This window comes from Cyphellophora europaea (genome assembly GCF_000365145.1).
Source record: "Cyphellophora europaea CBS 101466 unplaced genomic scaffold supercont1.11, whole genome shotgun sequence".
Classification (NCBI taxonomy): domain Eukaryota; kingdom Fungi; phylum Ascomycota; class Eurotiomycetes; order Chaetothyriales; family Cyphellophoraceae; genus Cyphellophora; species Cyphellophora europaea.
The window spans coordinates 1,040,302-1,068,221 of record NW_008481799.1 but is presented as its reverse complement, the minus strand read 5'-3'; the positions used below and the strand labels follow the sequence as shown (position 1 = coordinate 1,068,221).

The 27,920-nt window shown below is 54.6% G+C and overlaps 13 protein-coding genes across 13 annotated transcripts; 8 read left to right on the top strand and 5 right to left on the bottom strand.

Moving 5' to 3' along the window:
* Nucleotides 1–167: 167 nt before the first annotated feature.
* Nucleotides 168–1,583, top strand: HMPREF1541_10080 (uncharacterized protein; the record flags this gene model as incomplete). Its single annotated transcript, XM_008714751.1, has 1 exon — nt 168–1,583. One exon carries the CDS (start codon nt 168–170, stop codon nt 1,581–1,583), a length of 1,416 nt encoding a protein of 471 aa, XP_008712973.1.
* A 742-nt stretch (nt 1,584–2,325) lies between these two features.
* On the bottom strand, nt 2,326–2,687 carry HMPREF1541_10079 (uncharacterized protein; the record flags this gene model as incomplete). Its single annotated transcript, XM_008714750.1, has 2 exons — nt 2,326–2,513; nt 2,561–2,687. The coding sequence occupies 2 exons, from the start codon at nt 2,685–2,687 to the stop codon at nt 2,326–2,328; spliced, it is 315 nt and encodes a 104-aa protein (XP_008712972.1).
* A 772-nt stretch (nt 2,688–3,459) lies between these two features.
* HMPREF1541_10078 (uncharacterized protein) lies at nt 3,460–3,965 on the top strand (the record flags this gene model as incomplete). The annotated part of the gene is made up of 2 exons (XM_008714749.1): nt 3,460–3,754; nt 3,808–3,965. The coding sequence occupies 2 exons, from the start codon at nt 3,460–3,462 to the stop codon at nt 3,963–3,965; spliced, it is 453 nt and encodes a 150-aa protein (XP_008712971.1).
* A 1,056-nt stretch (nt 3,966–5,021) lies between these two features.
* HMPREF1541_10077 (uncharacterized protein) lies at nt 5,022–6,983 on the bottom strand (the record flags this gene model as incomplete). The annotated part of the gene is made up of 2 exons (XM_008714748.1): nt 5,022–6,875; nt 6,924–6,983. 2 exons carry the CDS (start codon nt 6,981–6,983, stop codon nt 5,022–5,024), a joined length of 1,914 nt encoding a protein of 637 aa, XP_008712970.1.
* A 771-nt stretch (nt 6,984–7,754) lies between these two features.
* HMPREF1541_10076 (uncharacterized protein) lies at nt 7,755–9,357 on the top strand (the record flags this gene model as incomplete). The annotated part of the gene is made up of 2 exons (XM_008714747.1): nt 7,755–8,169; nt 8,270–9,357. 2 exons carry the CDS (start codon nt 7,755–7,757, stop codon nt 9,355–9,357), a joined length of 1,503 nt encoding a protein of 500 aa, XP_008712969.1.
* A 367-nt stretch (nt 9,358–9,724) lies between these two features.
* On the bottom strand, nt 9,725–12,716 carry HMPREF1541_10075 (uncharacterized protein; the record flags this gene model as incomplete). The annotated part of the gene is made up of 3 exons (XM_008714746.1): nt 9,725–9,787; nt 9,851–12,477; nt 12,533–12,716. 3 exons carry the CDS (start codon nt 12,714–12,716, stop codon nt 9,725–9,727), a joined length of 2,874 nt encoding a protein of 957 aa, XP_008712968.1.
* An 897-nt stretch (nt 12,717–13,613) lies between these two features.
* HMPREF1541_10074 (cytosolic Fe-S cluster assembly factor nbp35) lies at nt 13,614–14,700 on the top strand (the record flags this gene model as incomplete). The annotated part of the gene is made up of 2 exons (XM_008714745.1): nt 13,614–13,677; nt 13,736–14,700. 2 exons carry the CDS (start codon nt 13,614–13,616, stop codon nt 14,698–14,700), a joined length of 1,029 nt encoding a protein of 342 aa, XP_008712967.1.
* Nucleotides 14,701–15,608: 908 nt separating this feature from the next.
* On the top strand, nt 15,609–16,871 carry HMPREF1541_10073 (uncharacterized protein; the record flags this gene model as incomplete). Its single annotated transcript, XM_008714744.1, has 1 exon — nt 15,609–16,871. The coding sequence occupies one exon, from the start codon at nt 15,609–15,611 to the stop codon at nt 16,869–16,871; it is 1,263 nt and encodes a 420-aa protein (XP_008712966.1).
* Nucleotides 16,872–17,348: 477 nt separating this feature from the next.
* On the top strand, nt 17,349–18,749 carry HMPREF1541_10072 (uncharacterized protein; the record flags this gene model as incomplete). The annotated part of the gene is made up of 1 exon (XM_008714743.1): nt 17,349–18,749. The coding sequence occupies one exon, from the start codon at nt 17,349–17,351 to the stop codon at nt 18,747–18,749; it is 1,401 nt and encodes a 466-aa protein (XP_008712965.1).
* Nucleotides 18,750–19,273: 524 nt separating this feature from the next.
* Nucleotides 19,274–20,989, bottom strand: HMPREF1541_10071 (uncharacterized protein; the record flags this gene model as incomplete). Its single annotated transcript, XM_008714742.1, has 1 exon — nt 19,274–20,989. The coding sequence occupies one exon, from the start codon at nt 20,987–20,989 to the stop codon at nt 19,274–19,276; it is 1,716 nt and encodes a 571-aa protein (XP_008712964.1).
* A 544-nt stretch (nt 20,990–21,533) lies between these two features.
* HMPREF1541_10070 (uncharacterized protein) lies at nt 21,534–22,364 on the top strand (the record flags this gene model as incomplete). The annotated part of the gene is made up of 1 exon (XM_008714741.1): nt 21,534–22,364. One exon carries the CDS (start codon nt 21,534–21,536, stop codon nt 22,362–22,364), a length of 831 nt encoding a protein of 276 aa, XP_008712963.1.
* A 715-nt stretch (nt 22,365–23,079) lies between these two features.
* On the bottom strand, nt 23,080–23,641 carry HMPREF1541_10069 (uncharacterized protein; the record flags this gene model as incomplete). Its single annotated transcript, XM_008714740.1, has 2 exons — nt 23,080–23,252; nt 23,302–23,641. The coding sequence occupies 2 exons, from the start codon at nt 23,639–23,641 to the stop codon at nt 23,080–23,082; spliced, it is 513 nt and encodes a 170-aa protein (XP_008712962.1).
* A 2,763-nt stretch (nt 23,642–26,404) lies between these two features.
* Nucleotides 26,405–27,336, top strand: HMPREF1541_10068 (uncharacterized protein; the record flags this gene model as incomplete). Its single annotated transcript, XM_008714739.1, has 2 exons — nt 26,405–26,690; nt 26,747–27,336. The coding sequence occupies 2 exons, from the start codon at nt 26,405–26,407 to the stop codon at nt 27,334–27,336; spliced, it is 876 nt and encodes a 291-aa protein (XP_008712961.1).
* Nucleotides 27,337–27,920: the final 584 nt, after the last annotated feature.

Here is a 27,920-nt window from a genome sequence, read left to right as displayed (position 1 = left end):
AGATAAGGCACGAGTCATGATCTTATCGCGATGCCGAAGCCTGACTCATTTTGCGATTTTGGGTTTTGGGAATGCTCACGCCCTGCTTCTCAGTCGCAGTCTCCGGTACACCTTCCTTACCACATAGCGCCTCTCCTTGCGCTTTCCAGGCGATATACCTGCCCGAAATGGCAGACGCTGACGAAGATGCGCTTCCATCGAGCTCTCGGGGCCCGCAAAGTGCGGGAGAAGGAGAGGAAGGGGATGAGGAAGCACAAGATTTTCGATACCTGGCATCGCTTACCGGCGGTAGCAAGCAATTGCAAGGAGCTACTCTCAAACGTGGCGTCAAAGACTTCGAGCCTAACCCTACCCGATCGCAGGCCGACGCGCTCGGTGAAAGCCGAATAGCGATGTACGATGCGCTGAGTGTGCTGCGGTCGCAAGCAGCAAAGAATCACAATGTTGGGCAATTCGTAGATGATAGGAGCTGCGGCAGACCGTGGGACTTGAGGCTGAGAGCTTCACTCCGAGGCGAGGACTGGGATTCACGTTGCGTCGTGATCTACAAATTCAAAAGCACATTCAGCCGCACCATTGGAAGAGGGGACTTCAGATCGTGGACGTGGTTACTGCCTGAGGAAGCGCTCTATCTTCTGGAAAGGGGCTCATTGGATATTAGGTGGCCCGATGTACCGAGTCCGGACGAGGCTCACACAGGCGAGCCGGAGCTTGCATCAAGCACAGCCAACATCGACTCTGAACCAGAACAGGCATCTGAAGCTGAACCACTTGGCGAGCTTCCCATGAGCTTGCAAGGCGCATATGCAACATTCGTCGGCAGAAGTGGCTTGACTATGGACCGATATCTCGTCTACACTGGATTGCGCAGGCTTGGATATGTTGTTCAAAGGGCATCGAGCTGGTTTGATTTCAACCAGACCCAATCAAACGACGACTCGTCAGACAAGTTACCGTTGCCAGCAACACTCGCGACTCGGCCTTTCACCTCGCCATCACTCCTCTCGCGCCTGATTTCCTTCATAGTGAACCCTCGGATCGGGACGTCCTGCCCCTCGCACGGACCTCTACTTGCACCTGGCCTCTACCGGAACTACAATGACGTCTTCCGCTCATTTTCTCTGATCCCCTATGGCCCTCCACGTCTCCACAAAGACCGTACCGAACCAGGAGGACCTTTCTCTATTGCCTTCCACGTATGGCGACCTTCGAGCCCTTATAAGAAGAGCGCTCCCCCACCAGTTGATTTCCGCATCTGTGTTCTGGATGCCCGTGCCACTAACGTCCCGACCATGACCGACATTGGGACATTACTCGATTCAATGCCGAGTGATGAGTTGCCAACAGACAAGCGCGCCGAGGCGAAGATCAAGCACGGCAAGCGTAGTGTGATCTTGGCAGTTGTCGACATCGGCGTGGTCAGCTATCTGCGCTTCAACGACGCGAGTGTTGGCAGCTACAAGATCTACGAGGACAAGACGGCCAGGGCGCAGAAGGGCAGAGCGAGAGGTGGCAGTGCAGGTGGCGGAGGCAGGGGCGGTGGGAGAGGACGAGGCCGAGGGCGAGGGAAAGGAGGGCGCTGACCTACCTGGTATGATTTACGAGCTTAGACTTGATACCCCACTTAGCGTTGCATTTTGCATAGATGGGATGGTGTGGGGAGGATGAATTGGTAAAGGTAGAGGCATCAGGGTATAAGATATGAGCATTTTCTTACTGGTATCGGAAAGCGCTATGATATATTGTTTCCACGAATAGAACGTCCCCTTGCCAGCATGGCTTTAAGCGATGGAGCGGACTGCCTGATGATCGTTGGAAGGATTTGCTTTGCCATTCTCATATAGACATTCGACTGTAGAGCACGAAAGGTGAATGTATATGCTTGAGATGGGTTTGGAGGGGGTGTAGGGTTGGAAGAAAAGGTGAAACGGCACGTGCCGTTCGAAGGCATTGTGTGTGAAGAGTGTGCCTTGATTCATCGATGGTTTGCATTCCTCACACAAACCTTTCGATCGGCTACCGGACAGCTCTGTCACCAGAACAGATCGGGGCCAGAAGAGTGAGCCGTCATATCACAGCAATGTCAAACGAGGCATCATGTCTAACGGCTGGCCTTCATGGTCTGTTCCATCATCCGAGACGACCGCTTGAGTCTCGCGATGAGTTTGAAGAGGCTCGTAACAAGCCTGCGATTGCTGGTAGCTGCTGGGCCCAGCTTCTGCGAGAAAAAGTATGTGCCCGGATTTGGGGTCGTCGTAACTTCGTGTTCGTCGTAGTCGTCTTGTTCTGTCCATCATTGAGCACCGCACTCGTTGGCAGCGTGTCTCAGCAGTCCAGATAGTCCGCAGCCATGAGAAGCTCCAAGCATAGCTCGCTCGGAATTTCCATGTCTGCCACACCCATCTGCTCTCGCATCTTCTCGTTGTAGTAGAGATACTCGACGACTTTTTCGAGGACGACACCAGTGATATTCTCGAGGTGGCATTCGCCGCTTACTGCTTCACTGAAATTACCTGGGAGATGTTTAGCACAAAATCAAACATGAAATTCGCAGACCTACTCTGGACGTCGAGCATTCGACGAATGGTTCCGGATCTCATCGCCGCGGATCGTCGAATGTGAAATTCGAAACCATCATGTGACACGAGCGTCACGTAGGGAGACACAGAAGCGTCGGTGGTAGCCATGTTCACCTTACAGTCTGTGGTGTGGCTACGTCGCAAGAAAGGTTGGAGAAAATGAAAGCGATTTTTCCGGCGCGCAAGGATGCGTTATGGCAATAACGGGCCACCGTATCCAGACAAGGCAAGAAGGCAACCTCAGAAGCCTCACAACACCTCTTCTCCTCTTCGCTGCGGAAGGATGACGATAGGCCTCCGTTCGAAGAGTGTCAGAGCTTTGGGTCGGCTTCTTTCTCTGCGATGGTTTCCTTCTGTTCACAGGTCTGCCCCTTACTTAGAGGCATCCGAGGCGCGTTACTATTCAGTGGCGGGTGACCGCGAGCGTCAGCAAGATGTCGACCTCACTATCGCTCCTGCGAGAGGATCGGGAAAGGGCTTCCACGGCAGAAGTGTTCTATTGACGGGCGGGACATCCGGTATTGGTTTGGCCGTCGCAAAACGCTTGACAAGCGACGGCGCGGGGCGTGTCTTAATTCTGACCAGGGATGCGGAGCGCGGCAACAAGACTGTCGAGAACATCAAGACCAGCACGGGCCTGCCCGACGCTCCTGTCTCATATCTCGTCGCGGACGTTACGAGTCATGATGATATTGAAGGGCCTGTCGCGTCCGCAATGAAGCAGATGGCAAGTATCTGCATATCCATTTACCTCCGACGCTAATTTCAAAAGCATTGCAATTCTTTCATTGCATGTGCAGGCTTGGCACAGAACAGCCTGCTAGTCAGATCTACTGCTGATGCCGAGAATATGATCCTGGCAACGAATTTGACGTCCACCATGCAAATTGCCAGAGCTTTCCTACGCCATTATCTCAAAAACGGCGCACGGCAAAAAGGCGATATCATAAACGGAGGTTCTGTTTCATACTGTTTCGTTGCTCTTTCGTCATTGCTTGCTATCAAGGGTGGTGAAGGGGCGTCAGCATATGCGGCTTCGAAGGCTGGACTGCTGGCCTTTACCCGAGCATTGTCTCTCGAAGCAAGTACAATTCAGAAGAGAAATCCAGCCGAAAACGTGTCTTTCAGAGCAAACGTCGTGCTTCCCGGCTATGTGCACACCCCGATGACAAAAGGTATGTTGCAGCGACGAGAATAGTGTTGGGAGTATAGGGACTCACGTGAACAGGATTCTCGGATACGCACATCCAGAAACTGAATGAATCAATCCCCCTAGGCCGCTTCGCTCGGGCGGAAGAGGTTGCTGATGCAGTCGCATTCCTCGTCACCAACGAATACGCAAACAACACGGTCCTCAATCTTGACGGCGGTCTGAGTGCGACCTAAAGCTAACTATGGAGGTGCTCTCATCCTGACCAGCCAGCATGTCGTTCCGTGTCTGCCATTCGGGCGACGAGAAAGAGCAAAAGCTTGATCCGCGACACACTGGCTTCCCAAAATCCCTTCGGACAAAGCTTCTCCAGATCACTGCTTGCTTGAAGATCGCCAAACATGCTGGAATAGGGCATGGAGTGGGGGGGAAATTGGCCTGCAACCACAGTTACCGGACGAAGGTCACTTTTGGGCGCCAAGCCTTTTACTGCCTGACATTGGCGTGGTTGCTTTCAACCATTCCGTCAACCGTTTCGCATCTCTCGTGGCAAAAGTCTCATAGAAATCTACGAGAGATAGACCACAGTGTCCATCCACTGTGCCTTGAACGCAATCTCCTGAGGGAGGGCCCTGGAAGAGAAGAGAGTGCGTCACGCGCCATGAAGCTGGTTGGCAAATGACTGAGGTATGCATTTCCTCGGCAGGAGCCCTCCCTTCTCACAGGAGACTAGTCGGCGCATTAAAGTGCCCCCCAGGCGGAAGTCTGCGGCTGTTCAGGCGTTCTACGAGAGTATTTTGGGTGACAGGGATGTGGAAGGAGGAGCAGATAAAAGAACGGTTTTGGCGGGAGGTCATCCCTAGCTACGATCCTGGATTCTCGTGCTCTGTCTTGAATGATTCTATTTGTGTGTTCGTGTCTGAAGCGAACCCATCACCTCCCAAAATGTAACGTGTGACCAGAATGTCCAACCCGAAAGACACTTCAAGCTGCCTCTGTATGTCCGCAAATGGCGCACGTCGGGGGAGGCGAGCGCGTCAGGAGCGTCACAGTATCGCTCTTGGGGTGGAAATGCGCGGTGAAGTAACTCATCCATATCGCATCAATGCCAGGTAAAGCGCCGCAGCTATTCCATCTCGAACAGGCCGCAAACTCCAGACTCTCCAGCAAATGTGCTTCGTATGGCCATGTTGCTAGGCTGATTCAAATGAATATATCGGCCGCCGGAAGATCCTTTTGGTGTATCTCAAACAGAACCTCGATGTGCTGAGTTCCAAAGGTCCACCTCGAGCTCAGTCATCGTCAATCATGATTGTGCCATCTCCATCCTCTATGACAGTGACCTCGGAATCCACAGCCTTGCTCTTGCCCTTGAGATCGACATCGGGCTTGGTCTTCTTCGATGGGATGCCATCAGCATCGAGACCCGCTTCATCGGCATCACGTTTGCGCTTTGTAATGCTCGAGGCAACCGCAGTACCATTCTCCTCAACTGGTTGAACATTGTCAAGTTCACCGTTGCCATTTGTGATGCTTGCCCCGTCTGGCCGTGTGTTAGGTTTCCGGGGGATGTCGAGTACTGCACCCTCTTTCAGCACAAGGCTGATAGATGGGCCGACTTCCTCACTATCGGTAGCTCTGGCCTCCACTGCGAGTTGCAGGTCAACGCGTGGGGTCTCATCGTCGTTGTCGTCCTTTACAGTCAAAAAGGAGCCAGGCTTGACTTCTAATTCGTCAAGCTTCTTCTCAAGATTGTCGTCCATGTCGGGGTCATAGATGAGGCCTTTCTCACTCAAAACAGAAATTTCGTCCCCGTACCCAAGCTTCGATTTCAGGATTTCGTCGACCAAGTCCTTGAGTGTAGTTGCCGCAGGATCGATCTGTAGCCTCACCATGGCAGCGCCGCAGACGACGCAGTCGGGGTTCGGCTCGTCGAATACTGAGGCGCTCATGTTACCCCGATCAACGAAGATCATCTTGGTTTTCACATAGTCGCCTTTCAGCACCTTGAAGGCTTGCAGCACGCACAAGCCCGCAATCATAGCATTAGTCGTTGCGATAGCCGGGATAATGTTGCCAGCCATCTGTTTCGTATCGAACTTTGACTTTGGCTCGAGGCCGAAGATCTGGGCACGGAGGTTGGCAGCAGCCGTTACGAGGTCGAGAGTATCGTCATCATCCTTGTCGAATGTAAGCGCAGCAGAAGGTAGGCCGTTTTTAGCAGCATTGGCCTGCTCTTCGGCCAGGCGTTTAGCAAGTCGTGACAGGCTGTCGCGGAATACGACGAAGTTCTGTGCAGTCGACCAGACCTTCTGGTCCAGCTGCGATATGGATGGCTCGATGTCGCGAGCTTCGGTTTCGAGTGTCTCATATGACAGAGGTTCTGGAGCAGCTTTGTCTTTCCACATGTCTTCCATCTTTGCAAGGCGTTCAATGTCTTCTCTGAAAACCTTGTCGAAGACTTGTTTGGCGAAACCGTCCGAGCCCATGGACTCTCTAATCTTCTTCAGAGCTTCGGCCTCCTCTTTTAGCTTTGCTATCTCTTCGGCGTTCTCAGAGTCTTGGGTCACATCGAGTTCTGGGGTGGTGTCTTCACTCTCACCAAACAGTTCAGGTAGCAGGTAACTCTTAGCCCAGACGATGCAGTGTATTGACTGGCTAGGCGTGCTTCGAATAGTGCACACGGGGAAAGATTTTGGTGTCTGCTTCGGACTGCAGTCGTAGCAAGCAGAGACGCCTTTCTTAATGACTTGAACCTGACCGTTGAAGCCAGTTGTCCCTGACTCAATCAGCGGCACATCGGCGGCGAGGCACATCTTGTTGACATGTCGGCGAGCTTCGAGATTGTCGAGCGCGTTGAAGACAACTGTAAATTGCGAGAACCATGCGATGTTGAATTGAGAGTCCTTGATGTTGGCATGGTAGGCTTCAAGCTTGATATTAGGATTGAATTTCTGAGCAGCCTCTTTTGCGACGAGAGCCTTGGACTTCTTGATGTGCTCGTGTCGGAAGAGGAACTGACGGTTGAGATTGCTGAGATCGATGGTATCAAGGTCGATGATGTGAACTTCGCCGAAGCCGGTCAAGACAAGGTTCTTCAAAAGTTCGCAGCCAATGCCGCCGGCGCCAACGAGGAGAACTTTGGACTGACGTGGGTAAGTTTTTGTCATTCTGTAGCAGTCTTGAGAGCTCACCTGGACCACACGCTTCTGGGTCACACCCAACGATTGCTTGACAAAGCGGTCGCGCGGCATCTCAATCTCAAGCTGGCTCACCAATTCGGGTTAAGGTCGGGAAACTGGCAGCAGGACTCAGCTTGATGCAGAGCGCACTGGGTGCATCGCCAGCAGCCGTAAAGAGTGTGTGAGAAAGAAAAAGCCGAGTCGTAGAGGTAATGGCTGAAATGAATGTCTGAGTCTGAGAAGAAGACCTCGCGAAGTAAGAGAGAATACGGGAAAGGATAAGTCAATCGCGATTGAAGGATGGATGAGATGCAATGCGCAAGCAAGCCACCGTCACAGAAGTCACGGTGGATTCGCGCAGCGTGGCCGCCTAAACTGTAACAGGATAAGCTTGACAAGTCAAGCCCGTGGGACCTTCGTGACGCCGGCCAAGGGGACTAGAGAGACTGTCTGAGGCCCGTGCTCGTCGCCCCTAAACGCAAACCCTGGGCCCCTGGTCTTCCGTACTGCGTACCCCGTAAGCGTTGCACTCTCGCCCCCCCTGCGCTTGTGATCGTCTCTGCATGGGCCGCCTACGCCACGCCTGCACTAGAAGCCCGGAGAAATGGCTATTACGCATGCCCACGCGACGATTGATAACCCTTGGAGCTTAAGCAGCCGAGAGGGCAGGACGATCATGGGAACTTCGCGCTCGCCGCCAACCGGTCGACGCGAGTCAGGGGTCAGACTTTTGCCTCCTTTCACGATCGCGGGCACTTGCCGTGGCTTGCTGGATAATCAAAAATCCATCGCTTACGCTTCTTGACACACACTTCGGCAATCGCAGACGATACGACCAGCGTCATGTCCGACGACGAGGCTGATCCCGAACTCCTGGCCCTGTTGGCCCAGTCTCTGGGTCTAGGATCTAGGCCTGAGGCGCCTCCATCCACCGGTGTGCTGAAATCAGCTGAATACGTCTACGACAATGCGCTGGACGTGTCAATATCGAGCCAAGGCTCCAAAGCCGCTGCAGAACTGCTGTATCACCAGCTGCGGCGGCGGCAGTATTCCACGCGTGAGTGGGCCAAGCATGAACTGCATCCCAAACCCTCTGGTGGAGAGGCGACCGTCAACTTCATCTTCATCATGAACTTGCTGAACTTCTCTTTCTGGTCCGAGCTGCCGGAAGGCGAGCGGTTCGCCGTTGACTACAACGGAAAGCGTTGGACAGGGTATTGGTCACTCGTGGCAGCCCTGCAACGCGCTCTCGATGAAGGTCAGTTTGTCCCCCGACCCCATCCTAAGAAACCCTTCACCCTGCTATAACAGCAGACTAAACCCTCCCTCCAGTTACTCACAGGTAAGCACACTCGTAGGCCATCCCATAACCACCCCATCCTTCTGGTCGACCTGCTCCGAAGACACCATTTCCCAAATATTCCGCTCCACCACCGCCGAACCCATTCCCCTTCTCAACGAGCGCATCACCCTCCTCCGTACCGCCTCCACCGTCCTCTCCGACCCGACCACCTCCCCTCTCGCCCTCATCGACCAAGCCAATCACTCCGCCGCCCGCCTCGTCAATCTTCTCACCACGCATCTCCCCTCCTGCTTCGCCGACACGACTACGTACCGTGGACGCACTGTACACCTACACAAGCGCGCACAGATCCTTGTCGCCGACCTGTGGGCCTGTTTCAACGGCAGCGGCCTCGGCGCATTCGACGACATTGACACCGCACTCACGATGTTTGCCGATTACCGTGTGCCGCAGATGCTGCAACGGCTAGGCGTCCTCTGGTACAGTCCGCGTCTGGAGGGCAAGGTGAGGAGGGGTGAGATGTTGGAGGCGGGGAGCGAGCTGGAGGTGGAAGTGCGGGCATGCAGCGTCTGGGCGGTGGAGCTGTTGAGGAGGGAGATGGAGAGACGGGGTTGTGGGGAGTGGGAGGTCGAGGTCGAGGATCATGATGAAGATAAAGAACATGTGGGAAGTGCGTCAGCGAGCGTAGACGAAAGCAGAGCGTCTGAGCCCCACGAGGGACAGGCCGGTGACCTCCAGGCCACAACTGAGGCCACCACCGGGGAACAGGCGGCAGTCACGGATGAAACAGTCGATCATAGCGCCAACAGTGGCACCGAGGACATCAGAAGGGCAAACCCGCCACAAACAAGCAACGCCACAGCACCGCCGCCACCTGCAGCTGAGCCGAGAAACGAAGCAGTCGACCCATCGGCCGCGCCGGCCTCGTTCCAGCAAGCCCAACCAGAGCAGCAGAAAGCCAAGCCAGCCAAAAAGATACAGGTCAAGCTCAACGCCGTCCTGCTCGACTACCTTCTATACGACACCGCGAAGGAGCAAGAGAAGCTGATGCTGGAAGAGACTGATGCGGGCGGTGAGCGCGAGCACGGTCCCGACGGTCCAAATGTACTGCCGCATCATCGTACACGAAGTATCTGGTATTGAATAGTCGTGCCGAGGAGTTTGATTGATGTTGACACGAAGGATGTTGGATTAGATTACGGGGATAGAGAATAGAATCAAGGCGAAGGCTTCTTTTCATGTGATCACCTGCTGGGCCAGTGTCGCATGACGTTCTTATGAGTTCGCTGATGGTATAGTAGTTTTATGATTCTATCTCTCGCGACCAGGGAATCGCTTTTTTCTGGGGGCTGTGCAATTTCTACATTTCGCTTAATGCATCGAGGTGCGCCGTAAAAGTTGCCCATGTACGTGACGCACCAAAATGCTACCAACTCTTTCCTGCTGCACTATTGCAGCCGTTGCCAATTTCAATTTGTTCAGGTTTGCATTCCGACGATGCAGCGAACCTCTAGTCCTTCATGCTCTCCATCGGTGTCGACGTGCCACGGCTGCCGGCCATGCTGTAGGGAGCCTACCAACTTCGTTAGCATTTGTAATTCCTTCAACACATCACTTCCACGGTAATGTCACTTACCAGCACTTTCTTCGCCTCCCAAATCCGCCAGGCCAGGTTTTCCACCTTGCCGTCCGCCTTGACAACCTCCGGGGCGAACTCGATGCCGAACATCTCTTGCAACGCATACACGACTCGTTTAGCAAACTTGCCGTCCCTCTCAACGAGGCCACCGAAGACTTCTTGCGGGTTCGAAGGCGCAATATCTGGATCGCGGTCAAAGCAGTTCTGCACGGTGGGCAGCAATATGCGCTCGATGTCCTGGCGGATATGGTTTTCGCTTTCGGGAGAGAGGCCTGGGCCGATGGCAAGCTCTTCCTCTCTCCAGTGCGGAATCCTGATCTCGAACCTCCGCGATATCGCCAGGACATTGTGCTTGCCGTCATGGTGGTATCGGAATTCAAATACACCGGTGGTCCAGGGAAGTTTTGCTCCCGAGAATTCCACTTCTCCTGTAAGACACTCTTCTGGAAGGCCAGTATGCGGGCTGGGTCGTTTCTCCTTGACGTCGGACCAGCGTATACCAGCTTCCGAGTTCAGCAGGTCAAACTCGCCTTGGTTGGTGGCGACCCAGCGACCAGCGGAGGACACACGTGTAACCTCTCTCGATGGGTTATCAGAGACTCTGTATAGTCCAACCCAATCCATCTTGGAATGGTTGATGGGAGCCGTCCATTTGACTCGAATTGGGGTACCATAGTCAATACTGAGATGTGGGCCGTCGGTGTTTCGTGGCTTATCGTCGCCAACAATGTCGAGAGTGTACTCTGCTGGGTCGATGCCAACCAGCTCTGGAGAGACGCGAGTTACATGAAGCAGACTGGGGTATTTGCTGAAGAAGTCGCGAGTATCCTGAGCCATATTATTGACACCATCGAGGAGTTTGGGCCGGGCCGAGTCGAGAATGTTCTCGACGTGATCGAAGGAATCGGAGAGAACCTTGTCAAGACTCTCTTGCCACTCACGGAAAGGTGGAGGGAGAGAGCGTCGGAGGCTGCGCACAAGACCAGCATCCTGGCGTAGATTACGCCCATAGAGTTTCTGCATGTGAGGCCGTTCGACGAATTGGATGAAGGCCAGGCTGAGTGTATGACTGAGCAGGGCAAGTGCAAAGATCGACTTGCTACTAGTGATCAGGGCAATACCCCAAATGCCCGCCAGGCCAAGCACACGCTCGGGATTGTTGAGGAAGCGATAGATGCCGCCGTAGGTCAACTTGGGGTGCTGATCAAAGAAAAAGTCGCCAAAGAACCAGCCAAACTCTCCAAGCTGGTCGTAAATGCTAGTCGCGACCCACATTTGAAGGGCGATGAGGCCAGCACCGATGACATGCTTGAACAGGACCAGACTAGAACTCCAGTCTGAAGGCAGCTCGTAGCTTTTCCAGGCTGCCGCGACGAAAGTTGCATAACACATTATCATGCTCAAATGGTAAGTGCCCTTCCACTGTCGCCAGGCTTCCCAGGTGCTCTCACCGTACTTGAGGAAATGTCTCGTCCATCTCTTTTTGTTTGATTGCCTATTCAACAGAAAGCCGATGCCAACTGAATACCAGATACGGCAAAGAACCGCTGCCAGCACAAAGAGCCCCCGCACGACCGGAGTCGTTGGGGTCAAGACGGTCAGTGCAAGAGTCAGAAACTGGATGATGAAGATGGACGAGTCGGTTGTTCTGTACAGGTCAATGTTTCGGAGACCGAGCAGATTATGTGTCGCGGGCGGCTTGCTGCTCCCAGCGCTGGGCCATACTTCGGTGGTGTCGCTTCGGCTGGGCGGCGGGCGCTGTCCACTTGCAGTCCGAGGTGGTGTATTGGCTTGTCGACGAGGAGGTGGAGAGCTATAGGTGCGATCGATATGGGGGCTCTCCACCCAGACAAGAAAGGCAAACTGGGCTGCATGGGCGATGATGGAAATAAACAAGACTTTGTAGCTGGCTGCCATCAAGGAGATGCCATAGTAGCCTGCATAGCCTATCGAGTACATTGGGTGGGGAGCCATTTCGAAGACACCATCGAAGGTGAGCTCTTGGTCGATGAGGTAGAAGAAATCACCCCAATACCAAGCAAAGTCTTTGACAACGCGGTGGGCATCGAGCTTCACCCATAGGTTAAAAGCGAACAACGAAACGCCAGCGACCCACCGTGCGATAGTCACGAAGACACTTTCAGCGGCAGGTTGGTGAGCGCAGGCGAAAGCAAAGAGACAGTAAGAGACAAAGTCGCACATCAGAATGAGGTCGACTACACGTCTGAAGAGGAGCCAGGTATTGTACTCGATGGGAGCTTCCTCGAAACGATAATCCTTGGGGATCTTGGTTTCAAACTCCCGTTTGAGAAATCGGTAAAGGCCGGGCCGTGGATTGCTGCCTGTAGTAGGATTGACGAAGATCTTGGACTTTCGAGCCCAGCGGACCAACATCTGGTAATGGGACTGCATATGCAAAAGGTAGCCGATGCCGACATTATATCCAGCTCTCCAGAAAAGGTAGATGGCAGCGAAGACAGGTATCTTCAGGTTGGATGGTAATGCCCACAAGGTGAAGATGTGAACAGCCAGGACAAACAGAACAGCTATATCGGAAATATTCTTGGGCTCTGACGGGGAAAGCAGCTGGGATACCATATCATGGGTGTACGGCACGGTGAAGACTAAGGTATGAGGTCAGCAGGCAGTAGAGTGTACCACAAAGGGCATTCTGTTTACCGGTTCCGTCGGGGGTACGACCGAAGACTTTCTTGTCCTTTTCATCTGCGACATCTTTCTTGTCTTCTAGCGCATTCAGCTCGAGTACGGTTTGACGAGCTTCTCCGACGGTTTTGGCCTGCAGAGGGGCATTTCGCTGCCTCAGACCTTCCTTCTCGGTGGCGTCAACCGCGAGTGACCCCATGGTGATGAGACGAATGTTCAGTTAAGGTTTCGACATGCATTAGATGGGCTTGGGAGGCAGAAGGATGGGTTGCATGTCCAGAAAACTGTTGAAGGTCTCCGGAAGAAAGAAATGGAAACGCTGAAAGGGAAGTAGAAGAGTAGAGATGAGTCTACTTGTTTCCCGCTAATCCGTGGGTCCGTGGGGTGGTATGCACAAGAGATGCACGAGATGAAATGTTTTGGTGGTAGACGCTGTCACGATTTGGAGATTTGCTTGCTGGGCCTTTGAACCTTGCAGCGGGGCAGGACTTGGCCATGACGTCCCGACATCTACGGCCTCAATGTCGAAGTCGGCAGTTGCATGGTGTCAAAATTTTCTCGCAGCAATGAGCTCAGTATCAATGTTCTGTACGGAAGGCAGACAAGGCAACGGCAAGGCATCGATGATATTGAGTTGCCCCTTGACGTTGCTTGGTCATTGGCTCGGGCAGCTAACTGGCGATATCTGGCCTTGATAGCGGGAGATCTTCCTGGCACCGCCACCGCGCCCTGGCGCCCTGTGAGGGGCAGATAGAGAATATCTAGGCACTACTAGCGAGCCACAGCTCGGCACGCATGCATCGTCTCTGATCGCGCGAAGCTGTCCTCGTGAGGTCAGATGTAGCCATCAAGAGACTTTGATCCGGAATACGTGGTAGTAAACTTGTATCTCTGTCATGTGAGAGCCGGAAGCAGAGGACCTAGCCACGGTACCAAGTGCCCAACCGAGCAACGAGGGCATTTGCCGGTATCGATAAGCACTCGCCACAGCCCGGCTTCCCCCGCCGTTGCGGCTCTGGTTACAAATCTGTTCCTAGGATTTCACCAACTCTTCTTCGTTCGCAATCATTTTCTACAGTGTTGTCGCTCTCAAGATATGGCACCGTCGCTTGAGGAGCCTGTGGCCGAGGCCCTCGAGGATCATCTCCGGTCAAAGCCAGGTGAGCAGCTGCGCGTGACCCACACCAGGATCAAAAGAGACTGACTTGACACCACTAGAGCTTGTTGCACCAGAGCCCGAACACTGTCCCGGCCCTGAATCGGAACAAGCAGGTCAAGGCGATGCTTGCAAAGGCTGCCCTAACCAGGCGATTTGCGCTTCCGCGCCCAAAGGCCCTGACCCAGACATACCCATCATTACCGAACGTCTCGCTGGAGTACGGCATAAGATCCTGGTGCTGTCAGGCAAAGGCGGCGTCGGGAAATCTACATTCTCAACGCTATTATCTCACGCGTTCGCAGCCAACCCAGAGTCGACTGTGGGACTGATGGATACCGATATCTGTGGCCCCTCCATACCCAAGATGATGGGGGTGGAAAGTGAAACGATACACGTCAGCAATGCTGGCTGGAGCCCTGTATGGGTGACAGACAATCTCGGTGTCATGAGCGTCCAGTTTATGCTGCCCAACCGAGACGATGCGGTTATTTGGCGCGGTCCTAAGAAAAATGGTCTGATTAAACAGTTTCTAAAAGATGTTGAATGGGGCGAGCTCGATTACTTGGTCGTCGACACCCCGCCTGGCACGTCCGACGAGCACTTGTCCGTCAATTCCTTCCTCAAGGAGTCCGGCGTCGATGGCGCAGTCGTTGTCACGACCCCGCAGGAGGTGTCGTTATTGGATGTTCGGAAAGAGATCGACTTTTGTCGTAAGGCTGGCATTCGCGTCCTCGGCCTAGTTGAAAACATGTCGGGCTTCGTCTGTCCGAAATGCACTCACCAGTCTCAAATTTTCAAAGCGACCACAGGCGGAGGTGCGCAATTATGCAAAGACATGGGCATACCGTTCCTCGGGGCTGTGCCTCTTGACCCACGCATTGGCATGGCGTGCGACTTTGGAGAGAGCTTCATGGATAGCTTTCCCGACAGCCCAGCGTGCAAGGCACTGCGTCAAGTTGTACGGCAGGTTGGTGAACTGGTTGGCGAAGATCCAAATGCAGTTCTCCCGGATGGTCCCATATGAAAGAGCTTACAGCATTCATGAGCACCAGCGAACGAACCATGCCCATGACTTGGCGCAAGTTCTCTGCACCCCACTGCTCACGCGCTGCCGGCCCACCCGCGCCTGGCCGGCGACGAGGATGTCAGCAAAGCTTTGCAATCCTCGCGAAGGCTTGCTTCTTTGGCGAACAGTCTCGGCGCTGAATCCGTATCGATACGATCGACTTTGGACGATCCAGTGGACACGAGCCGAGAGACGACAAAAAGGCTGGCGCGGAACAGGGGGGCACAAGAAGCGCGTGTGGAGGAGGAAGCGAGGGGGAGGGCGGAGATTATTGGTCGCCGCTGCAGGAACGCGCGCCAAGCTCCTCCACTTCAGGGGTTTCAGCTGAAACGATTTCAAACCTCAACCGGATACCGAAAAGTTTCAACCCCTTGAGACGACCATATTTTCTCTCTCCACCGCGTCGGCCATGGTTGTCCATCGGCCAGTCGGTCAATTTTTGGGCCTGCATGGTGAGGAGCAACCCCCTGACTACCGCCCTTGCGCACACGTCCGGCACCTGTCTTCGCCGCCTGCAGTCGTCAGCTTGCTGGATTCGTGAGACACATGGCCAGCACCAGCCTCATGATCCACCGATGTTCATCGAGCTGCACGTTGCGACTCCAGCTAACCCGTATCTGATGCTCGGCCATGCACTCCTCACAGAGGTTTGCGTTGCCCGATGCTCTATCTAAATGTTAGCCTGTCCCTGCTTCGACATGTTCTCCTACTCCTTCAGACGTTGACACGCCTGCTGTCTTGTAGCCATTTTCCTTCCCTCTCGAGTCTGGACTCAATACTCTCCTTCACCTTGCTGGGCAAGGATATTCTTTCATTCAACATCTGTCGAGTCCAGAGCTCCAGTCTCTCTCTACCCGTAGATCAGCATGGCCAAGATCTACTCGTTTCTTTCCATCGCCTTTTTTGTTTCACTAGTCTTGGCTAGCCCAGTATCTCAACGAAAGAAGCGATCTTTCAAGGTTCCCACCATACCGAACCCGCATTATGTACCTCACGGACCACGGGCTTACAAACGCGCTCTCAACAAGTTCGGCTTCAACGACATCACCTTCAAGCCCGAAGGAGAAATTGCCACCCGGCTCAAAGCAGCCTCCAACGGCAGCGCGGTCGTTGGCCAGGGCACTCAGGATGGATCGACGCCCACAGCACCGACGCAGAATGATGCGCAATTCCTCTCGCCCGTCACCATCGGAGGCCAGCAATTCATCATGAACTTTGACTCCGGCAGCTCAGACACATGGGTCTTCAACACCAACTTGCCGGCCGCTGCACAGCAAGGTCATACCCTCTACGATCCCACCAAGTCTACTACTTTTCAGAATTCTCTCGCCCAGTCCGACTTCAACATCAGCTACGGTGACGGGTCTTCCTGCTCCGGGCCAGTTGGGATTGACACCATTGATATCGGCGGATCAACTGTAGCCCAGCAAGCCATCGGTTTACCTGACACGGTCTCCCAGTCTTTCATTATCGACGGCCAGTCCGATGGCCTGGTTGGCCTGGCCTTCTCCAAGCTCAACACTATCCAGCCTCAACCACAAAAGACATTCTTCGACAACATCCTGCCCGATCTGTCCCAGCCTGTCTTCACAGCTCAACTCCTTGGTGGAAAAGTTGGTGCTTATGAGTTTGGACGCATTGATACTTCCGCGTTCAAGGGCGAGCTAGCACGTATCCCCGTGGATTCAAGCAATGGATTCTGGCAAGTGAAGTCCGATTTGGCAGCCGTCAATGGTCAGGATATCCCGTTACAGGGTGGCGCTGCCATTATCGACACGGGCACTTCACTGATGCTGGTACAAGACGCGATGGTGACTGGCTACTACACTCAGGTGCAGGGCGCGAAAGTGAATGCCCAAGCTGGAGGCGTCATCTTTCCCTGCAACGCAGATCTTCCTGATCTTGATGTGAGAGTCGGAGACTCCTATGTCGCCACGATCCCTGGCAACAGCATCAATTTCGCCGAGGTCGGCACCGATACGGAAACCGGAGAGAGTTTCTGTTTTGGAGGTATTCAGTCGAATCAGGGTATTCCTTTTGCGATCTACGGAGACGTCTTCTTCAAATCGCAATTCGTTGCATTCGAAGGCGGCAACTCGCCGTCCATCGGTGTTGCTCCTCACGTCTGATTGACTCAGAGCAATGGAAAAGTGGTTCACGATGCATAGCGGGAGGCGTTTTGATCCATAGACTATTCAGCGCTTCACGTTCACGAAGGCAACTGGTCCTCCAACCAGAATATGATGTTATGACTTCTTAAAACCAATGCTTCCTCTACGACGAATTGTATGCTGGCTGCCGGTGGGATGACCCAGCCGACCGGGTATCGATAGGCGTGTTAGATTACCGTTCTCCTCAAGCGGTCACTTCTTACCCTACGTAGCTTCGCATAGAGGGGACGCGAATTGCCCAGGACCTGTGTAACTAATATGGAAGGAGCAGTGCGCGTAGCTGCTCGCTCGACGCGCCTCAAGGTGAACACAAGACAGCATCGCTTGCATCCGGTCTACCTGAACCGACCGGAGCATCTTTCATCTCAGAGCAAGCGTTCAAGGTTTGCATCATATGGGCTGAGACAGTCCGCAGGATGCTTACGGCCACACAAAATGGAGAATAGCCCAAGTGAGACGACATACCTGCTCGGGTTCAGACGCGACACGTCCGAGGTGTCGGAGGATGCGCAGCAGACCAGTCCCTCGCCGCACGGAAAACTTTTTGAACAGCACAACGTGAACCCCACCACCTCACCCCCAGGTTGCTATTCGACTTTTCATACATTTAACGACGGCACTGTCTATGAGCAAGTGCACTATTCAGCACCCTACAAGCCGGCTCGATTAGCTCGAAACACCATCCCAGAACCACTGCAGCACCAGTTAGAGTCTCCGGAGCAGATCGCGACAAACGAGGCACGAACCTCTGCAAATACCACCGTCGAACCTATATTAGCAAGTCAAGAGGTGACACTGTCAAAGATTGACCCAGGCAGAAAGAGAGCGCAGGCAGAAGGTTACGGCGATCTTGACCGTAACTCACCCAGCATCCGCACCCCGCCCTCCAAAAATTACTTGGACTTAAATTCCAGCCGTCCCATCCACGCTCGTGTCCATTACAAAGTTCCTGGCATGAGCGATCAGCCTCCCGCCCCCGAGGCCGACGTCAACAAGTCTCCCGCAAAACAACACAAGCCTCTGGTCGTTGGCCGTACCAAACCCCAGACGCCCACCATGGAATCTTCCAACCCCGAGGTGAAGCCGCCCTCCACCGAGGAGAGCAAACAAGAGGTCGAATCCAGCACCAAGAATGCCGCCGATGGTGCAGCGAATGCCGCGGGAAAGAAGAAAGAGAAAGCTCCTAAGCAGCCCAAACCTCCCAAAGCCACCCCGCCAGCAGCCCCTCTGTCACCTGCTCTGATAGACCTCCGGGTCGGCCACATCCTTCGCGCCATCAACCACCCCAATGCCGACTCGCTCTATGTCTCAACCATTGCTATGGGCGATCCTGAAGGCGCGGATCACACTCAAGTTGACGAAGAGACTGGCAAGGTCGTGCGCACCGTCTGCTCTGGTCTGAACGGCCTTGTTCCGCTTGAAGAGATGCAGAACCGTAAGGTTATTGTGGTCGCCAATCTGAAGCCGGTCAATATGCGTTCTATCAAGTCTGCTGCCATGGTGCTCGCCGCGTCCCCTCAGGCCGAGGAAGGAGCGGATCCGCATGCCGCTGATCGTGTTGTCGAGCTAGTCACTCCGCCCGAGGGGGCGGAGGCTGGTGAGCCAGTTTTCTTTGAGGGTTGGGAATATGGCGAAGGAAAGGGTCCGGAGAAGCAGCTCAATCCCAAGAAGAAGCAATGGGAGGCTATTCAGCCGGGCTTCTATACCAGTGAAGACCTGGTCGTGGGCTTTGACGCTGGAAAGAGCGAAGTCGAGGGCGAGAAGAAGGGCAGCTTGATCGTCGAAGGCAAGGGCAAATGCACGGTGAAGACGTTGAAGGGCGCCGTCGTCCGCTAAACTGGACTGTCCATCTTCTGTTTGTTGAAGTAGTAGACGATGTCAGTGGGGTTGTTAGAAGAAAGCCTGAAGAAGAAGACGAAGAAGAAGAAGAAGCGATCACGGCATTTTTACGGCATGGTGTGTCACTGATGCAATTGTCTGACTTGCTAGCAGGCAGAGGAAGGGCATGAGCACGGATAGAGGCGTATGAATTTATCATGACAGCGCGCCTGGTTTACAATGTAGATGGGGATCGGTAGAGACTTCTACCAAGAGCATCAGGCCGCGGAATAAACGCGGCTTGCAAGCGTCTTTTGGATGAGTAGACCCATGATGATCAAAAGAAAGTGTCGTTCAAGCTCACCAGATATATTCATTGCTTCACGAGATTCCGAACCGTCATGCTATGTCATGCTAATATGTTATGCTATGCCGTGTCATGCCGTGTCATGCTATGCTTCGTCGGCGGTACCGTATTCCTAGCCCCGAAAACTTCCATCGCCCACTGTCCGCTCCCTGCTCCGTCCCCACTGCAGCAACACTCACAATTTCACCCGCTCCTGACTTCCGCTCAAGCGCCTGCCACCCGCCCTCGGCGCCACACGTGGGCTCACGCTGACACTGTCGCCGGTGCCATGGCTGAAGCTGCTCCTCGCAGAACTGCTGCCCTCCCCCAGCCCAATGTTGGAGCTTCGTCCGCGTGCGAACCCCGGCCTCTCTGCCGGTCCTCCCGCGCCTCCGCTGCTTGATCCGGGACCTTGTCCTTGGGTCTGGCTTTGACTCGCGGCGCTCTGTGCGTGAGCATGTGCCATCTGCATCCTCTCGCGCTCGCGGTTGAGCAGCCACTGCACCTGTGCGCGCGTGCTGAAGAGGCCGGCGCCCTGCTGCGCCAGGTCTTCTTTGAGGCGTAGCGTCTCGTTCATGACCATCATGGAAGTGCGGGCGTCCAGGTCGGCGAGGTTGTTCTGGACCGTCAGCAGCTGGGTGGAGAGGTTGGTCATGCTGTCGGAGAGGTGCGTGTGAAGGTTCAGGATGTCAAGCTCGTTGAGGTGGGGGTGGCCAGACGGGCCTGTGGCAGGCGGGTTGGGGGTGAGAGGTCTGAGATGGGCAGGCAGGGCCAGTGGTGGGTCGGAGTGTCGCGGAATCTCTTCAATGGAGAGGGAAGAAGGTGTGGGTGAAGGGGCGCGGGTTGGGGCTTGTGAGGGAATGGAGGGGAGGATGCGCGTGTTGAGGAGGTCGGTGATTTTGTCGAGGGAGGTCTCGAGGACTTCGTTGCGGACCTTGGTGAGGGTGAGCTGATCGGTCAAAGATTGTAGAAGCGAGGACTGCTTTTTGAGGTGCGGCGCCAGACGGGCGAGGGGGCAGGTCTGGGTATGGTATTCGAGATCCTCTGAGGTGCCGAAGACTGGGTTCGTGACGCAACCATATTCGTATCCTGGACAGCGAAGAGCAGAATTCTCAGCAGAACACACATGAGTGTCTCGACCAGCGAGATAGTCCTTTACTGAGATGCGCTCGGAACAGACATCGCATTTGACGCCGGTCGTTGGACAGTCCTCGTCCTTGTGCCGAAGCCATTCTCCACGACCGAGCTCAATGACAGCGCCGCAATCGCACTCTATATGAGAGCTATGGATGCATTGCTCCGGGACAAAGTTTTTTCGTTTGACGACCTTGGAGCAGTCCGATCCAGGACAGTCTAACAGATACTCCGGACAGTCCTTGGTGGCGTGCTGCTCGATACAGCCTCGAGAATGGACGGTGTCGCAATCTTCGTTGGGACACCGCACCTTTATATCGTTGCACATATTGACAATAAGGCGTGAGGCTTTATGAGGTTGAGAGAGTAGATATGCTCGGCAGGTGGGACATTGGGTGCGAGGGCTGTTTTCCGCACCGTCGCGGTATTCTTCGAAGCACAGATTGCAGAAGGTGTGGTCGCAATCGAGGACCACCGGGTCGACAAAGGGGACATGGCATATTGGGCACATCAAGTGCGAGTCATAGTCCGATACGTAGTCGAGCGCCCGCAGGTCAACCTTGTGATCCACTGCCTGGACGTCTTGGACCGGTATGGTCGTTCTAGGACGGCGAAGAGCCGCCGGAGATCGGGGAGGCGGAGTCAGTCTGTGGCGCGATCGACTGAACTCGGCAAACAGCGTGTCAAGGTGCGGTTGAATGGGACTTTGGTTTGTGTTGTCGTCTGAGGCAAATGCCCCAGGTTGGAGGGAGAGGAATTCAGGTCTTGGGTGCGTCATGGTCGAAGATGGGCGAGGAAGAAGGCCATGCTGTGCATTCAGATCACAGAAGTCTGTGTATATAGCTTGTGCTCGGACTGTTCCACGTGTACAAGGTGGAGAGGGAAGAGGAGGCTGGTGTTGACGGTGGTGTCGGACGGTACCTGACAGCGCATCCCTTGACCAACGCAGGTGGGCTCCGGTGCCTTCCCCACAGCCCCGCTTCCGATCCGATCGACCATTCAGCCGCGGGAACTTCGTGCCAGTCACGTGAAAGTGGACTCCAGGATCAGGCGGATGATGGAACTCAAGGAGCATCGGCTGCGGTCCTGACATCTGACACTCGACCTCCTGCATTCGCTGTTCAAGACACACTACCCCGAACCACGGCCGTCTCTCTCTAGGCCATCTGCTAGGACAGAACTAGACTCACTTTCACACCGCAAGTCGCTCATCAACCTTGGAGAACTGCCTGAGCTGTCCAACTGTCGCTTTCAACCCCCGCCGCTTCCGTCATCTAGCGAGTCTACGCAGAAGCCAGCTGTGGCTTCTACACTCTTTCACAATGTCCAATGCGTCGCAGCTACTGCTGCTAGCAGATCATATCAAATTATCGCTCCTCGAGCGACAAAGGGCGGTGTCTTTGAAGCTCGACCCCAATCCATCGCAAGATTCCAACATTGCTCGGTCGCTTGAGTCTTTTCGAGAAGGCATAGAGTCTCTAGCGGGGCGGTCTTCGGATACGGAACAGCTTGATACACTGAGATCACAATACGGCGATCTCTTCCGGCAGTTCCACGGCGAATCATCAAGTACGGCTGCAGCTACTCTGACGTCGCCAAACGATCCAGCACTGAAGCACGACTTCGAGCATGCGCGAACACGATCGAGTCTCGATAAGTCCGGCAGACCACAGATGACCAAGTCGTCGAGCATGAGGGGAAAGGACGCTGCCTCTGCTGCCAAAAACGTTCGGTTCCGCGACAACCCCTCGCAGGAATCACTCGATGCGGATGACGAGGCCAACCGTGCCTCTCTTTTCCCTCAAAGATACACCGATGAGCCCGAAACGCCGGATCCGACGGCCGAAATGAGCAACCAGCAGATTCACGACTACCATCAGCAGGTGCTTCAGGAACAGGACGATCAGCTGGATACTTTGAGCGACAGTATTGGTAGGCAGAGACAGCTAGCTATGCAAGTGGGCGACGAGCTCGAAGGTCAGGTTGCACTGCTTGACGAGGTTGACCGAGGCGTCGATCGACATCAGTCCCGCCTTGACGGCGCAAAGAAGAGGCTAAAGGGCGTCAGCGAGAAGGCCAAGGCCAACTGGGGCGCGACGACCATCCTGGTACTGATTGTGATCCTGGTCCTTCTGATTGTCATTCTGAAGTAATTACAGCGGCTAGAAGTCTGCTTTAAGTCCACTAGCGTATATACCTAATGATGTACATGAAAGCCTTCCCATGTGATGTTTGAACCTTCCGGCTACAGCTACCAAAGACGTTCCTACTTGGTGGATTCCAAAGAAACGGTCGCCAACTGGAGTACTCGTTGACATCCTGGTCAGCCTGCATAATGCTACTCGGTGGAAGCGATAGACTGCCAGTGGTGGATCTTGAAGAAGGCGGTCAACAGGCGGCGGGTGGGTCCGACGCGGACGAGTAGCGCAGACCTAAACTTCACTGCACCAATGTCTGAGTTACCACTTGAACAACTCCAATCTGTCCGCGAATGTCCATCGCAGGTCAAGGATTAACCTGAATGGTAGGTCATCAAGAATCTCTGTGACATGGGTCACAAGGGGGCTGCAATACGATGCCTAGCAAACCGATGAATGCCTCCAGTGGCAGCTCATGGGTGCAACCGGACCCCCTTGCAGCACACAAACATCGCGCTTCCCAATCATGTTGGGAACACCAGAGCGCGGTTCACCCAATGTAGGTTCACGTTCTTGTTACTGATAGAGTGATCGCAGAACACATTCTATATCGAAGAACTATGGGCAGCCGCGCTGCTGGCCAATCGACAAGGGAAATCTAAGTGACGTGGACTGTATCACAGGTGGTGGGAAATAGGACCAGAAATGGATCCACCCTGCGAGAGCTTCGTTAAAGTCGGTGCTTCTGTCCTCGAGCAGCCGTCTCCTGCCGCTTCTTCGCCTCTGCCTCCGCCTTCGCCTCTGCCTGTGCCTCTGCCTCTGCCTTCTTCTTCCTGGCTTCCCTTTCCGCTTCCTTGCGGGCACGGCTCTCCCTCTCCCATTGCTCGAACTTCTCTCGTTCTTCTGCACGCAGTCAGCTCAGTCTTCGAACCGCTACTTTCCAGTTTCTCACCTTTGTTCATGCGCCGTCCAAAAATTGGAAATGCTTCCGGGATGCCGGAGGGAATCTCCTCCAGGGAGTCAGTGCCCAGGACAATCTCATGATCTGCGCTGTCGACGATGTTGAAATCATGCTCCCAGTCCCAGCCCCCCACTGACCACTTAAGGTTCACTGGACTCGAGGTTGGGTTGAAACCCATCGATGCAAGACAAGCCTTGGTGATCTTGTTCTCTTTGCTGCTTTGATCACGGAAGGCTCGCCTCCCTGCGGATTTCTTTCCGTGCGTCCGCTCAATGTGAATGGTCACAAAACGGCTATCCTCTGAGCCTGGTGCGCCTGGAACGTCCGTCATGGTCGAGCTTATCTGCTTCTGTGCTTGACTTGGGGTTCTGTTCTGCTTTCTTTATGCCCGTTACTGTTATGAGCACAACTCACCTCCATAGGAGACTCCGGGCCCTTTATATGCCTCTTTGACAGGATTTTGCAGATGCCATCAGCGAAGCAGGGCGAGTGCAGTAGCGGTCTCCTGAACGGTCGACGCATCAGACGGTCGTAGAACTTCAGTTCAATTGGAGGCTATTGGAGGGCAGCGCATAGATGCGGCCTGATGGCTACACCATCAGAGCTTTTTGCGACCAACACATAGACTACAGGACACCAGAGCCAGGCAACCGTTTGCTCACCACTCTATCACTACCGCCCTTCATCGGCGGCCACGAAGCAGCGGTCAGTCCCATCCCTGGTGAGTAGGTCTTCTATGCAGCTCCTCGGCGTTACGGACACCACAGTCAACCTGGCCGTCAAACTCCTGGACATGCCCATTCGTCGGAGTGGAATCTAGCTGACGCCCATAAGAGCCGCAGCAGGTTCACCGGTTTTCTCAGCCCGAAAATGTCAGATTTTCGCCTTTGCCGCTGAGCTTTTTCCGGCAGACCTCCCTTTGCCAGGCCCTCGCACGACAAGCTTCGACCTTTCCAACACCTTCGCGCTCAGCGAAGCTCGAAAGGCCTTATGCACATACTGGTCGGCGATCACGAAGAATAGTATTCTGTACTTCTGGTCACACACGTCAATCACCAGGGAAATCTTCCCTTCGATTGGAGTACTCGAAGTCGACAGCCCGAGGACGGCAGTAAGTTCTGGACATTTGTTAACCTGACCCAGCTGTTCGGCTCTTGACCTGCAGATCAACGAATACTTTGAGCCGGTGTCCAGTAGGAGTGGGACCATGATTTGATTCCCGTGCCTTTTCACATGGCCCATTTCGTACCTCCAGGACTGGCAATCTTCGGTGCCTGCGTCCGAAACGGTGATCACAGTCCCACTGCTTTCTGTGCGAGCGTCCACTGACTCAACATCGTCGTCTTTTTCATGAATGCGGGTGCCGTCTCGGAGGAATGACCAGAAGTCGTCTTGTGCTGGTGCCGACGGTTCGTCGTGCGAGCCATTGACACAGTCTTCTGTGTTGGGTTTCCCGCTCGCAGGCTTGTCACGATGGTCTACCATTTTTGCAATATCTCAGCCCGGTCGGTCCCAAACCGATATGCTCCCACTGATCTTTTAAAGCAAGCGCTTGCCAGCAATGTTCGATCACTCTCGCTCGAAGTTGCACAACTATCTTATTCGTGCAAAAAGCACACTCCTTCTTCTCGCACGCTCGGCAGCCGGCAAGCACGCGTTTTGGGGAGCTGGACGACCGTGACTACGGCCCTTGACCCAGCTTGCAAGGCTGCTCGTGGAAGCAGTCCGTAATTGAGAGCAGGTACACGCTATGGGGCTCGTTCTGGGCAGAGTCGTCTCGCTGCAAGGGCTGGTATTCGACAGGAGCAGTGTCCACGATCGGGGATTGGGCTTGATGATTTGACGGGTCACTCAAAACAATTGAACAAACAAGGCTTCAAAAGCGACAAGCAGATGTACAGAAGACACAGGGAGAATTCACTGCTGATCGCTCGTGGCTCCTTCCACGTGCCTGGAGCATATTGAATCCCGTTGTGCGGTAGTCGTCTTGGAGAGCAACGGGCGGGGGCCGCTAGGCTTGGCTAGTTTTCCGTCCAAACTCGCCGCCGCGTCGGCGACGCGGAATCCTCACCTTCATGACATTCGCGACGAAGCTTGCGCTGCAACAGCCCGAAATCCTAACGCGAGGACCTTGAGACCCTGTGTGGGAGACTGGCCGTACACCAGGCATTTCCGTCGCTATCTACTTCGACCTGTCTAGATGGAGGGCGCTCTCGGTGATCAGTGCCAACGTCCGTGACATCTTAACGTAGCGACCGAGAAACCGTAAGCAATGCTGCGATGACAAGGAGCTCGTTCAGGCTGTCAAAATGCCCCTTCTTGCAGTCTTGACCTTGAGCGGACTGCAGTGCAGGGGCGTCGCGTTGCCGAATGCCGCTAGGAGTGCGATTGCCTCACCTTTCGGAGACGTCCGTACTGCTATAACTAAGAATGTGTAAGTGCTTCAACAAACACAAACTGAGATGCAGAGACTGCGTTATAGTTTTACCACGTTCATGGGCCAAGAGCTCAGCGCTGACCCAGGAGATCCATTTTGCCGGGCACAATGCCGATGGAACCCGACAGCGAAACACTACGTGGGGCTTCGAACTTAGCTTGCAATGCTGTTACTTCGAGTGAAATAAGAAATCTGAAGACTACAGGGGAGGGGCCCGCAAGTCTTTATGTCTCGCGTCAGAGCGCCGAGCCGAGGTGTCTGCATGCCTGTCATCAGTTGGGCTCAAGTGCCGCCACCCTAGATGTGCGATCCATGATTGGACTGTTCCACACACCCTCTGCTTCTGACATCTGCATTAGATCCTTCCACAAAGGCTCGGTCTGCCGGGACGGCTCGGCCACTGGCGGCTTCGACGCGAACCACCGAGCATTGGGCCAACGAACCGGGGTTCGCCCGCTTACCAACTCCTGATATTGGCTGACCTGTGCCCCTTCTGCGCCCGTGCCAGCTGCGATTTCCCTTCGAATGCTGCTGGGTAGTCGTGGCTTTGCCTTCTCCCGGGCGCAGGCTCCCAGAACCTCAAGATGCTGACCGTGAAAGAATGTCCATGTGTGACCCTGCCGACACGGTCACGTTCTTACAGCACCATCAGACAAGATGAACGGCTACTACCGTCTCGCGGCGGCCCAGGCTACTCACACTGACTATGCGATATTTCGGCGTTACATGCCCCTGCACACTGTTGACCTTAACCGGCTGCAGGCCGAGATCGCCTACCTCTGGGACGATCTCCGTGGCCAGCTCGCCGCCGACCGCGCTTCTGGAGACGCCACTCGAGCCCGCTACGAATGCGAACTCCGTCTACTCCTCGAGTCGAAGGACGTGAAAAAGCCAAAACAGCTTGTGATCCTCGACCAGCTTCGTCAGAAGCTCAAGGAATATGGTGCGCGAAGCCCTGCCCCGGCCTTGCTGGCGTCCAGCGCTGACACACCGGACCAGCTGAAGCTCAACTTCGCTACCACGCTATCCAGCAACTCCCTACTGCCGCCCCCGTCCACCAACAAGGACTGCGTGACTGGATGCTGGACCAAGAGGGCGGCGGCGACTGCTTCCCCGACATCGAGGGACTCCTCTGGGGTGCCGAGTATGCCTACGACCTCGTCTCCCTGTCCGCAAAGAATCAGAAAGAGGACGCAATCACCAGCTTCATCAGCAACACGTGCATGGCACTCTACCACCAGACTCTTGGCCACAGATGGAAACAACAGTCCAAAATCCCTGACCCCTTTAGCGGCCAGCGGCAACCGACGCCCATCTATTCCTACTCCGACAAGGCCATCGCCTCGGTCGTGGGGACGTGCAGCAATCTGCTGGCCTCGATGATACCCGCCCTGGGCGCCCTCGCCTTGTTCTACATCAAGTCAGCAGAGGCACGAATGGGCGCCATCGTCGGCCTGACCTTCTCGTTCAGTGTGGCTGTGTCCCTCGTGGCGGGCGCGGGAAGAACCGAGTGCTTCGTGGCCACGTCGGCATTCGCGGCAGTTCTGATGGTATTTGTTGGCAACGATGGGGCCGTCTGCAGTTGCTGAAGAGAGAGAGAGATCAGGAAAGGGTGACCCAGGCCGAGTTGGTGCTGCTGCTGCTGTTGTGGCTGCCTGTCCTGTGGTCGGGGACAAACGGGCTCGGCAGTTCACCGCCGCAGCACGGACGTATATACCTTGTCTCGTTGACAAGTTACGGCCTTACGGGATCTCAAGGAATGCCTGTTGTCGGTCCAGATAAGGTTCATTCTGTTTGCCTGGAAAGTGGATCCGGGTCAGCAGCGAGGGTGGTGGGTGGTCTTGCAATAGCCGCAGATCCGAAGAATCTATAATCAACAGCAATTCTGAAAGGTTTAGCCTCATCCGCCACGGACATACATGTCGATCACGCTCTGCTAGGACCGCTAGAGGCGTATCACCGTAACATGACCACACGTGTCTATCAGGTGTGAGGAACCCCTTTTCGAACATGTCACCATAACTTCGAATCTAGTGAGAACCTTCATCCACGACTGAAACTTGACATGCACCCTCATGGCATTCTCTATCAATCTAGACCGGCCATGTTTGGGGGATACCGGACCGGGCATCGAGTGACACTCGCACAGACTTTTTGTGAGACACGACACTTT